This window comes from Chiloscyllium plagiosum, unplaced genomic scaffold (genome assembly GCF_037043375.1).
Source record: "Chiloscyllium plagiosum isolate Xiang-an unplaced genomic scaffold, Cpla_swu_hap1 HiC_scaffold_12, whole genome shotgun sequence".
Classification (NCBI taxonomy): Eukaryota; Metazoa; Chordata; class Chondrichthyes; order Orectolobiformes; family Hemiscylliidae; genus Chiloscyllium; species Chiloscyllium plagiosum.
In genome coordinates this window covers 42,603,321-42,615,862 of record NW_028270150.1, presented here as the reverse complement: position 1 = coordinate 42,615,862, position 12,542 = coordinate 42,603,321, and the positions used below count along the sequence as shown (strand labels likewise).

The following is a 12,542-nucleotide window of genomic DNA, read 5'->3' as shown; positions in this document are numbered from 1 at the left end:
AAAATTTGCAAATGATATGAAACTTTAGAGAGTAGTGAAGCAGTGAAGAAGATAGGAATAACTTTTAAGAGGACATGACAAAATGATAGAATGAGTGAATGTGGCAAATTAAATTCAATACTGAAAGCTGCATGTTGCTGCATTTTGATAAGAATGAGGACAGACAATCCAGGCTAAATGGTGTAATAAAGAGAGCTCTGGGGTGTATAATGAAACATGTTTGAAATGTCAAGATAGATTAATGATGCAGTTAATAAAGCTAATATGTTGGAGTTATAGCTAGCAAAAAAGGAAGATTGTTGGAGGTCAACCATCTTAGTAGCAGGACATCTCACTACAGGGTTTCTACATGGTCATGTCTTTTGCCCAACCACCAATGACCTTCCTTCTATAGTAAAACTAATTCAAAACTAGGGGGCATATTTTTAAGGTGAGAAAGGAGAAAGTTTTAAAAAGGATAGTGGAGCAACTTTTTTTGTGCAGAGAGTGATTCATGTTTGAAATGAACTGCCAGAGAAAGCAGTGGATGCAGGTACAGTTGCAACATTTAAAAGGCATTTGAATAAGGACACAAATTGGAAAGATTTGGAGGTCAAACGCAGGTAAGTGGTTCTAGTTTAGTTTGGGAACATGGTCAACGTAGACTAGTTGGACCGAAAAGTCTGTTTCCATGCTTTCTACACTATAACTATGACTTATCATACCTGATTGGATGAATGACGGCATGTGAAGGTTTTGAATTTACAACAAAAGTTTGTGATTCCATGGAGATCAGTAGCCATCTTGGAGGCCATAACTCATGTTTTTTTTAGCAAAATTGACCCAACTCCATGAACATAATGGGGGTTTCTAAAATGCCAACCGCACAGTGGAGCCAGCAAGGTAGGGAATGATATTTATGGGCTTGAAAAACTGCACCCTTATCCTATGCTACCAGAATTAACATGACAGAAATGGGAGCATAACTTCTCGAATTGGGCCCTGTATACTATTTATAAAATGCACCTGCCTGCCTGTCACTATTCTGCCCATGATCAGAAGCATGAGAATGCACTTTAGACTCCAAAGGTAAAGAGGTAATGCTGACCATTTGTTTACAATATTTCTACCCCATCTTCGGCTTTACATCTAATTGTGGACAGGACACTAGGAAGGATGTGAATTCTTTGGAGAGAGTACAAAACAAAGTTAATAAGAATTCCTCAGGCAAGAGGAATTACTGTTACGTGGATAGATTGAAGATGTGTTTTTTTTAACTGTTTGAACATGTTATGGTAGACCTCAGTGGCCATTACATCCTGAGATGGGACATGGCCTACAGGCCCAGCACCAGGAGCACTACAATACATCCAAATGCTAACCAGAGGGCACACAGTTCAGGTGATTTGCAAAAGAACTGGGTGTAACACAAAGATAAATTCAACAAATCATTAAGATTTGTGGTGGAAACAAATTCAATTGTAGTCTTCAAAATTAAACTGGTTCCTACCACCTTCTGGAAAATATATAGTTTGTTCTGAAAAGACTGACTTGTGTTGAAACATTATTTGGCAAATGTGAGCGTCTTCTCCAGCTCAAAATTGTGCTATCATTAGTATTATGTCTTGTGTTTGGTTTTTGGATGTCAAGGTGCAAATGGTATATCTGAAATATCTGACTGCAGTTATTCATTTACAGCCTTCACGGGATTTATTTTAATGGGAAGATTTATTGTGAACAATAATCTAATACTATATAGCTGCTTCACAAGCAGACTGACATTGCACAATAACAGATGCTCAGCTGATGCCATTGCAGGGTTCAGTCAGAGACCATCTCTGTGGGAGAGGAAGAAAGTTTTCCTCGACTTTCTGTTCTGACTTTCTTTCCCCCTTCAAATGCAAATTAGCAGCTGTGATTTGCATTATAGCTTTGAAAAAAACTTGGGTTGCTTCCGAGCGCTGCCAGTTTGTAATTGAAACTATCAGGAAAACGTTAGACAAAGAATATGAGTAAATATTTTAAACGTTTTTATATTATACAGCCAGTAACATGTCGGAGCTCAGTTCACTTCACGATCAGGACACTGATTTCCGCCAGACCTTTCCTCAGGGTCGAAAACAAGTGCTCCCTGCAATTACTGCCCAGGACGATGACTCAGCATTCAGGGGTCAGCTGACAAGAGGGTCGGGACATTTCAAGAACAAAGAAAGAAGAGACAACGAATGTTGCAGTAGCAGGTAGAGCAATGAACTACTCAGTTTGAAATAAATCATGAAAACATTTACACGTTTCTTCACAAGAACCTGTACTATTTCACATGAAGACTGTTGGCCATTCATATTCTCACCGATCATAAAGTCATGACCGTTTTATTAAATATGGCATTGCTTTTTAGGATGGTAAAGAAATATTATTGCGTTTGTATTAGCAAATCAGCCAGTCAAAAAATCTAAGTATAGATTTAAACTGTTGTTTACGATTAATGCTTTCTATAAAAAGTTCATTTGAATAATTATGCAGTTGAAGGATAATAATAAATGCTATCTTTTCATGTTTGATTAAATGTACATAATTTAGTAAAGCAGGGCAAAGAATAAACAGCTCAGAATTGCCTAAATATAACAGAATCATTAGTTTGCAGATTTAAATTTTCTATTGCATAAATAATACATAAAATGTTTATTAGATGGTCTCCTGTGTGTGAAGTTTCACATTTTCTCTAATATTTAGTTTCCAAACATGTTTTCACCTATGGTGAGCTCCTAGGACAGGGATCCCAGTAGACAGAAAGGGTTGACATGGCTAAAACTTCAGATCCCAAAGGCTGGAGATTAGTAAAGATTACAGATACTGGAAGTCAGAGTTCGATAAAATGTGGAGCTGGAAAGGCAAAGCAGGTCAGGCAGCATCAGAGGAGCAGGAAAATCAAACCCTTTATCAGATCTTAAAGGCTGAGACCACACAGTTAACTAGGGAGTTCCCAGATTTTCACCCAATAATGGCCAAGATGAAAGGAATGTTGCTTTAGTTTGGAATAAGAATGGCATGTGACTTAGTGGTGATGATATTCCTATGCACTTAAACTTTTGCAGATAGTAAAATGCACAATAAATTCCAGTAGAAGTAGATATCAGCTCCAAAGTGGTCCATGTTTGTAAATAGCAGGGTAATGAGGATCAAAACTATGTGGCGGAAATCCCAACATTTACATCAGAATTGTAGCTGACTAGTTTGTTTAAAAAGGAGATGCAAGTTATCGTTATGACACATGACGCGTTCAGGAATTACTTGCTCATTCACTTTATTTTGGCAGAAGAGCTCAACAAAACTCAGGAAACACAGACTGATTACAGAAAGAAGCTGTTCAGACCTTTGTGTTTGTGTCAGCTGTCTGCAACAGCAAATCATCTGGTCATACAGCCTGTATTTTCTTGTAGCCCTGTATTTCTTGTATCTCTTCAGGTGATTATCCAATTCCCTGCTGAAGGCTATCATTGAAACGGCCTCCACCATTTTTTAGCCAATGCATTCCATAGCTAACCACTTGCTCTATTTATTTAAAAAACCCTCATGCCCCTTTTTATTCTTTTCATATTCATCTCAAGCCAAAGTTCTCTGGCTTTCAAATGTTCCGGAGAAAGTGAGGTCTGCAGATGCTGGAGATCAGAGCTGAAAATGTGTTGCTGGTAAAGCACAGCAGGTCAGGCAGCATCCAAGAAACAGGAGAATCGACGTTTCGGGCATAAGCCCTTCATCAGGAATGAGCCTCATTCCTGATGAAGGGCTTATGCCCGAAATGTCGATTCTCCTGTTCCTTGGATGCTGCCTGACCTGCTGTGCTTTACCAGCAACACATTTTCAGCTCTGATCTCCAGCATCTGCAGACCTCACTTTCTCCTCAAGGATTTCAACCTACTGCGAATCCTCTTAAAAGGATGCCTTCCTTGAAGAAGCTCTCTTCCTCCCTCTACAAGGATTTCAATGAGTCCCTCTCTCACTGCACCCCCCAGGTCATCTCCTCTGCACAGAAGCTCTTCAGCCACATTCTCAAACAAACCCGCTACCACAGCCACATCGCCTTCCTCAGCACCTGCCTATGGAACCGACTGATTCCACACGGACTCCGGACTATGTTCCAACCAACAAAATTTGGACCCAACCAGGACACCCAGTACCTGCAACAAATCCGAAGCCTTCAGCAACGGACCTCCCTCCGGATCCTCCGCTCCACACTTGCAGCCATGCGCCGCTACCTATATTCCCTGCAACTGGACCTACCCCAGCTCAGGACAAAACTCTCACAGACCTGCAAAGGACCTCTACTGTTCTTCATCCACAGAAGAATCCATACACTAAACAAACGCCTCATTCCTGATGAAGGGCTTATGCCTGAAACGTCGATTCTCCTGTTCCTTGGATGCTGCCTGACCTGCTGTGCTTTACCAGCAACACATTTTCAGCCCAGTTTCAAATGTTCCACCAATTCACTTTCTATTCTGTCCAGACCTTTAGGGATTTCGGCCCAACAAATCCACACCAACCCTCTGAAGAGTAACCCATCCAGACCTAGTCCCCTATCCTACTACTCTACATTTACCCCTTCCTAATGCACCCATCCCTGAATACTATGGGCAATTTAATAAGGCCTATTCACCTAACATAGAGCATAGAATATAGAAAGTTCCAGCGCAATACAGGCCCTTCGGCCCTCAATGTTGCGCCGATCTGTGAAATTAATCTGATGCCAATCTAACCTACACCATTCCATTATTATCCATATCTATGTCCAATGCCCATTTAAATGCCCTGAACGTCAGCCAGTCTACTACTGTTGCAAGTGAGCCATTTCACGCCCCTATTACTCCCTGAGTGAAGAAACTACCCCTAATATCTGTTCTAAATCATTCATCCATCAATTTAAAGCTATGTCCCCTCATGTTAGCCTTCCCCATCTGAGGAAAAAGGCTCTCACAGTCCACCCTATCTAACCCTTTGGTTATCTTATACGTCTTGATTTAAGTCACCTCTCAGCCTTCTTCTCGCCAACGAAAACAGCCTCAGTTCCTTCAGCTTCTCTCGTAAGACCTTCCTTCCATACCAGGCAACATCCTAGTAAATCTCCTCTGACCCCTTTCCAAAGCTTCCATATCCTTTCTTTAATGCAGTGACCAGAATTGCACACAATACTGCTGGTGCGGCCTTACCAGTGTCTTGTACAGCTGAAGCATTACCTTGTGGTTCCAAAACTCAATCCCCTACCAATAAACGCCAACACACCATATGCCTTCTTAACAACCCTATCAACCTGGGTGGCAACTTTCAGGGATTTATGCACCAGGACACCGAAATCTCTCTCTTCATCTAGATTTTACCATTAGCCCAGCATTCCTGGTATTTCTTCCAAAGTGAACAACCTCACACTTTTCCCCATTAAACTCTATTTGCCACTTCTCAGCCCAGCTCTGCATCTTATCTATGACCCTCTGTAACCCACAACATCCTTTGGCACTATCCACAACTCTGCCTATCTTAGTGTCATCCGCAAATTTACTAATCCATCCTTCTACACCTACATCCAGATCATTTATAAAAATGACAAACAGCAATGGCCTCAAAACAGATTCTTGCGGTACACCAGTGGTAACTGTGCTCCAGCATGAACATTTCCCATTAACCACCACCCTCTGTCTTCTTTCTGCTAGCCAATTTCTGATCCAAACCGCTAAATCACCTTCAATCCTGAAATTCTGTATTTATGCAATAGTCTATCATGTGGTACCTTATCAGATGCCTTACTGAAGTCCATATACAACACATCAACTGCTTTGCCTTCATCCACCTGTTTGGTTACCTTCTCAAAGAACTCAATAAGGTTAGTGAGGCATGACCTATCCCCTCACAAAACCATGTTGACTATCCCTAATCAAATAGTTCCTTTCCAGATGATCATGACCTGCACATCTTTGGAATGTGGGTAGAAACCAAAATCTCTTATGATTTTGAACATCTCAGTCAGATCTCCTCTCAACCTTCTCTTCTCCAAGGAGAAGCCCAAGTTACTCCAATCTGTGTAACCAAACTCCTTCATCTTTTGAACCATCCTCATAAATCTTTTTTTCCAGCCTCTCTCTCGTGGCCTCACATCATTACAATTATGTGGGGCCAAGAAATGGGCACAATGCTCTAATTGAGTTTAAGCTAGTGCTTTACCGTAACATCCTTGCCTTTGTACTCAATTCCTTGATGTATAAAGCCCACCAGCCCTTATACCTTATGAACAACTGCTTTTTCAATCTGCTCTGTTACCTTCAATGTTTTGTGCAAGTCCCTCTGTACCTGCACCATTTTTTAGAATGGTATCTTTTAATTTCATCTAGTCCTCATTCTTCCATCTAAAATGTTTTGGTTCACATTTTTCTGTATTAAATGTAATCTGCTACATATCCAATTGATCCACCAGCGCACATTATCTTAAACTGTATTACTATTTTCTACATAGTTCATAATACCCATTGATACACATTGTAATTGTGCCTTACACACGAAAATCCGTGAATACAGATCAAGAAAAGGGGTCATCATCTTGTTATATCATATATATCTTCTACTAGTTTGTTCATTTCTAATCTTGTTACTCAATCAATTTATTATTCAGGCTGACAAGTTTTATTTTTTGAGCTTCAAGCTTGTTGTCAAGCCTGTAATGTGGCATTTAACATAATCATTCTTTTCAATTTCATGTTCATCGCATCAACTGTATTACTGTCATCAATCCCCATTGTTACCTCATTAAACCAAGTTAAACACAATTTGCCATTAATAAATCCATGCTGACTTACTTCATTATTGCACATTTATCAAAACGATTTTTTTCTTACATCTGAAATCATGCAATCGAGTAATTTTCCAACACTAAGATTTAGCTAACTGGCCTATAGTTTCTTGTTTTTACTTTCACTCCTTTTCTGAACAATGAGATCATGTTTACTACCTTTGAATCTCTGGGGACAAGTCTAAAACCCAGGGAATTCTGTATGTTCAAAACCCATGAAACCATTACTTTTCTTGCCACATTGGATCCGAGGGATTTTGTCAGCATTTCGTTCCATTAATTTCATCAGTTCTAGTTCTTTAATAATTAGTATTAGCAAGTAATTCTTTTGGTTTCCCAGTATCCTACATACATTGTGGCTTCTACATGAACAAAGACATAAAATAATTGTTTAATGTTTGTGATTTCTTTATGCTCCATTACACTTTCATCTTTCATTGCCTGTGAGGGACCCACAATTATGTTCTCTAATCTCTTCTGTTTTGCAGTTTGTTTTTATTCTACAGCTAATATCTACTCACATCCTACATTTCAAATTCTTGATCATAATTTACTAAATTTTAACAATCCATTCAAATCTCAAGCTTACTATTCATTTTCCATGCTATTAGTTTAATGGTTTCGGTTCCAAGGACTACAAGTACTTGATTTGTGTTTGTGACTTATATATATTCCATTTTCCAACATTCCAAAATAAAGATGGAACTGAAGTATACTGATATGAATATTGTTTAGCAAAGCTTTACTTGGAAAATGTCTTTTCTATGTACAAAGTGCACAGAAGTGAATGAACTTTAGTTGAAGTAGGAACATCATCAAACCAGATTTAATTTGGTTTGAATTGCAGTAGAAAACCACTAAGATAATTTCACTTCTGTTGTTCACTAGGTCACGGTCTCGATCTCGATCTTGTGAAAGACAAAGAATTGAATTCCATGACAAAGACCAAACAAGGTCACTGGATGAACTAGAACAATTTGCAGAATCATACCATTACAAGGGGAGGAGGGGTAATTCCCTAGAGCCTGAACGGTGGGAGAGAAAAAGTACAGACAGAGGGGAGTATTATAGAGCACTCAGAGACCGGTACCACTATCAAGATAGCTCTTTGGATGATTACTATAACAAAAGGAGTCGAAGCAGGAATGAGCTTTATGATACTGATCAGGCACATATTTATAATAGTCAAAGGAAGAGAGACAGGCAGGAAGAATATCCACTAAGGTGCACAAATGAGGGCGTCAGAGCTTATGATGATGCTTTTATGAGCAATGTTTTGGAGAGAAAAGCCAAATGCAAATCTTACAACGAGAGCTATGGCAGTGAAACCCCTTCCAAAACCAGCATCAAGCGAGGGAATGACCATTACTATGGGAAACCTCCAAGCTACAGGGCAGAAGAGGAAGAGACACTGCCTCCATATACTGAAATGCACTTGCAGAGGCTTAGGCCAGAAGAACTGGCAGGAAGGGCTTACTACCAGAAAATGGAATGCACTCATGAGAGGAAAGAACAACCAAGGCAGAAGAAAGCTGTAAGTTCAATTGTATTTTTAATAAAGAATTGTATTTTTACTTTATTTGAAAAGAACTGTGTTAGCTGGATTTAAACGTAACTTTGTGCTAATGAATTCTATGCTTGCCAAGGAGCAGCTTGTCAGCTCTAGCAAACAGAGTATTTTCTCACTTCTGGCATCCAATCAAAGCAACCTAAAGGCTTTAGTATCTTACAGAAGCTAAAGCATATCATTGGATAAAGGTACAATGCTTCTTGTAGTCCCTGGGATTGGTGGATTCTAGAATTGAATGGCTTAAACTCACGAGCTGAATTGAAATTTTGTCTACAATTAAACCATTCCAGAATGCAGTGAGAAACTTCTCTTGACAGACATTCCCAGAGAAGGAACATTTACATTTTCATGGGAAAATGCAGAAAAAAATAACAAGAATATAACTTTCTAATATAAAGGGGCATATACTTGGCAGAAATATTTCTTTTACTTTTTTCTGTTACTTCTACGCTAAAAGGAAATTGCATTAGAACCAGGGAGACCGTCCATGGTGGTTTGAATATTAAAACAATGGGAAGGAAGAACATAAAGTATCTGTAACTAGCACAGTCACCAGCTTTCCACCATCACTGTCAAGAAAAACTGGCCCACTGATTTTAATAATGCTGAGAATTCAGCAGTACTTTTTTTATTTAAAAAAATTACATTGTAAGTGTGTTGTAATAATGTTTTAAATAAATTGGCTCAGTTGTAATGACATTTTTTAAATGAAACGTTTATCAGGCATACTTAAAATATCTACAAAAGAGGAAAATCATCTTTCTCAATATAGTCAATTTATAAAAGCTGATATGAATTCTGATTCATTGAAAACAAAAAGAATACATTGGAGGCTGAAAAGTAAGCTCTTTGTACATTTTGGTCTGTGTGTGACAAGAGCTGCAGGAGTGCTATCATAGAAAGGAAATAGTGCAGCTGCCACCACAGAGGCAGAGAACCACCATCATAAGTGGTATTCAAAGGACTCCTCTGGAGTCAATAATGCTGGTTGCAGCAAAAAGTAGATGACAAGTGCTGGTTATCAAGCCCCTTCTTTTCTCTAGTTTCAGACATACTGTTTGTTCTATAGTCTAAATAAAGTGGTTTCTCGACCAAGCAAGTTACATTCAAACATATTTGGCATGCAATCACATTTGATTCTACAATAAAAAAAACTGTTTCTATTAATTTGACCGATGATTATGTAATATGTCGATTGAAAGTTTTACTCATTTTGAATAAGAAATATTAAATCAATGATATTTAAAATATTCAGCATTTAATTTGCCCCATCACATATATCTTTGAACATCTTTCCCCAGAATCATTTCCCAGCCAGAGATGCTCTTGTGGTGTGAAACTAAAAAAGAATTAAGGGAAGATTCTGTTTCCAAGATGGTACTGCTTGACAAATGAGAAATGCCAAGGATTTCGGAATGTTGGGGACAACATCTGTTCTACATGGGAACTCTACAACACTTGATAAAATGGATTGCAAAACACTCGGAACTGATTACAACAGTTCCATATTTTGAAGTATTATGAGTCTCTGGGAAATTTGTCAGATTGGTTTACATGTACAGTATTAATATGGTGGTTTTAGTACCTGCCATAATTTATGTGATGGTTGATGACATTCTAGAACTTAGGAACAATTTTTTTGTGTTGGTTTACCAATTCAATACAGCGGAGTGTGAACATTACCTTACCCATTTGGTCCAGACACTAGCTGTCATTATAAAATCTCAAATGAACCATAGAATCATGGAGTTTTGTAGTACAGAAAAAAAAAGTCATGCAGGTAATCATCATCTATGCTTTTCCTCTGAAGGAACTATTTACATAGTTATCTTCCCAAGTTCTTTGAACTATTTTCTTGTTTCAAATATTTATGCATCATCGCTTTAAACACCACAATGGAACCAGTTTTGCAACAGTATCTGCTGTAGAATCCCACATCTTAACCACCGCATACAAATAATTCCCTTAACTCCTAGTTTTATTGGTGATAAAATTAAATTTATGCCCTGCTCATTTACTGTTTACTTTATTAACTCCCCTCAACTTGAACATTTCTGTTAAATTCCGTCTCCATTACAATCCTTCCTTCAACTCTTTGAGGGTGGCATGGTGGCTCAGTGGTTAGCACTGCTGCGTCAGGGTCCCAGATTCGATTCCAGCCTTGGGCGACTGTCTGTGTGGAGTTTGCACATTCTCCCAGTGTCTGCATGGGTTCCCTCTGGGTGCTCTGGTTTCCTTCCACAGTCCACAGGTGAATTGGCCATGCTAAATTGCCCATTGTGTGAGGTGCATTAGTCAGAGGGAAAAGGGTCTCGGCGGGTTACTCTTCGGTGGGTCGTTGTGGACTGGTTGAGCTGAAGGGCCTGTTTCCACACTGTACGGAATCTAATCTGACATCACCTTAATTTTCTTTCTTCTAATGAAAAGAGCCCCAGTTTCTTAATTTATCCTGAGAATTAACCACTGATAATAAATTTTCATCTATTGAATTCTATGAATCAATGCCTAAAAAGTTTCAACATCGTTCAAGTGCAATTTTACAATCCTGGACACTACAATTCTCCAATTCTGTTGCCACTTGCAATATTATTAATATGACAATTCACCTTCTCAGTGGCTTTCTCACCTTTCTTGCTTTGATGTTCCAAATGCTAAACTGCACATACAATCTCACATGCCCACAGTTACCCAATATAAATATCTCTCTGCTGCCTCCAAGAGACTAAAAACCATTAGCCTCTTTATCCAACACGTCCATGTCTGGACCACCTCCAGTTACATTATTGTTATGTTCTTCCCAAAACTTCCTCGGTGAACAAAAACAACTTCTCAACCACAACTTCATCTGTAAACGTTAATATCCCTTACTCTCACAATATCCCCTTGTTTGCATCCAAAATTGAGGGTGTTCGTTTAGCAGCCACTGATCCTCAATCGCACATTCCAAACTTCCAGCTTTCAATTCTGTTATCCATTATTACCTTAACCTAACTTTTCACTTTCTCTCCATACTCCCCCAAAACCTTGCCGTCCCCAAAAAAATGTGGATATCTTCTCTCAGTTCCTTAACACACACTACTGTCTGATTAATGTGCAAAGTTCTTATTCATCAAAACCTCAAAAGACACATTTATGGCATAACTGTGTTACTCATCAAATTTCTTGATCCTTCTTATCTATGCTTCATCTGATCCCAGTTTTTCTCCCCTGAAGTCCTCCTACAGGTTACTGCACTCTGGTTTCTTTTGATGTGGTCAGAAGTCTATATGGGCAGGCAATTACCTGGTGGTAATTTTGCTGGACTGTTCACCCAGAGACCCAGGTAATGTTCTAGGAAACCAGGTCTGAATCCCGCTACAGCAGATGATGGAGTTTGAATTCCACTGATGACCATGAAACCTTTGATTGTCAGAAAAACCCATCTGGTTCACTAATGTTCTTTAGGAAAGAAAACTGACATCTTTATCTGGTCTGGCCTAGATGTAACTCCAGACCCACAGTAATATAGTTGCCCTCTGGGCAATAAATGCTGGCCTAGTCAGCAACGCCATCATCCCATGAATGAATAAATAAAAAAAGTCACACAAGTTTATGGTCAAACAGGTTTATTTGAAATCACAAGCTTTCGGAGCACTGCTCTTTGTCAGATGAAGTGATGTAATTTTTGATGTATTTAAGATAATACATTTATGGCAGCAACCGGTCCGACTCTCCTCCATCATCATCCCTGACATATACAATCCTTGGACTCCCCTTTTTCCACCCCATCTTCACCATGTATCATTTGTCTTGGGTGACATTATCCAGGCAAATGGACTTATTTCCTCTTGTATGCTGACAATGTGACCACCCAGTTCCCTTCCACTGACCCATAACTACCTCTGTTTCTGGCTTGGACTCCATCAATGTCTTTGGTCATGACTTTAAGCTCAGTGAATTTGATGCTTGTTTGATAAGATTTCACTTCCCCCTCCCTCTCTACAGCAACTTCAAACTGGTTTCTTCTAACCTCACAGCTTTTCTTTTATCACAGATGATCTTAAATCTTTCAATCACTTTCATTAAAGTATTAAATCATTATAATAATTGATTTTAAGATAGTATTCATTAATGGAATTCATTACCATAAATGATTACAAAGTATTAAGTTTCTTTGGA

General features: G+C 38.9%; 1 protein-coding gene across 2 annotated transcripts in view; it reads left to right on the top strand.

The window, feature by feature from the left end:
- The window catches only part of ildr2a (immunoglobulin like domain containing receptor 2a), a 128,099-nt gene extending 116,032 nt beyond the window's left edge, over positions 1–12,067 (top strand). For both annotated transcript variants that reach the window (XM_043701024.2, XM_043701023.2), the window contains 3 exons: positions 2,024–2,219; positions 7,703–8,348; positions 9,686–12,067. In XM_043701024.2, the coding sequence (XP_043556959.1) occupies positions 2,024–2,219; positions 7,703–8,348; positions 9,686–9,721 (878 nt within the window). In that variant the 3' untranslated portion in view covers positions 9,722–12,067. The remainder of the gene's footprint in view (positions 1–2,023; positions 2,220–7,702; positions 8,349–9,685) is intronic.
- The last annotated feature ends 475 nt before the right edge of the window (positions 12,068–12,542 follow it).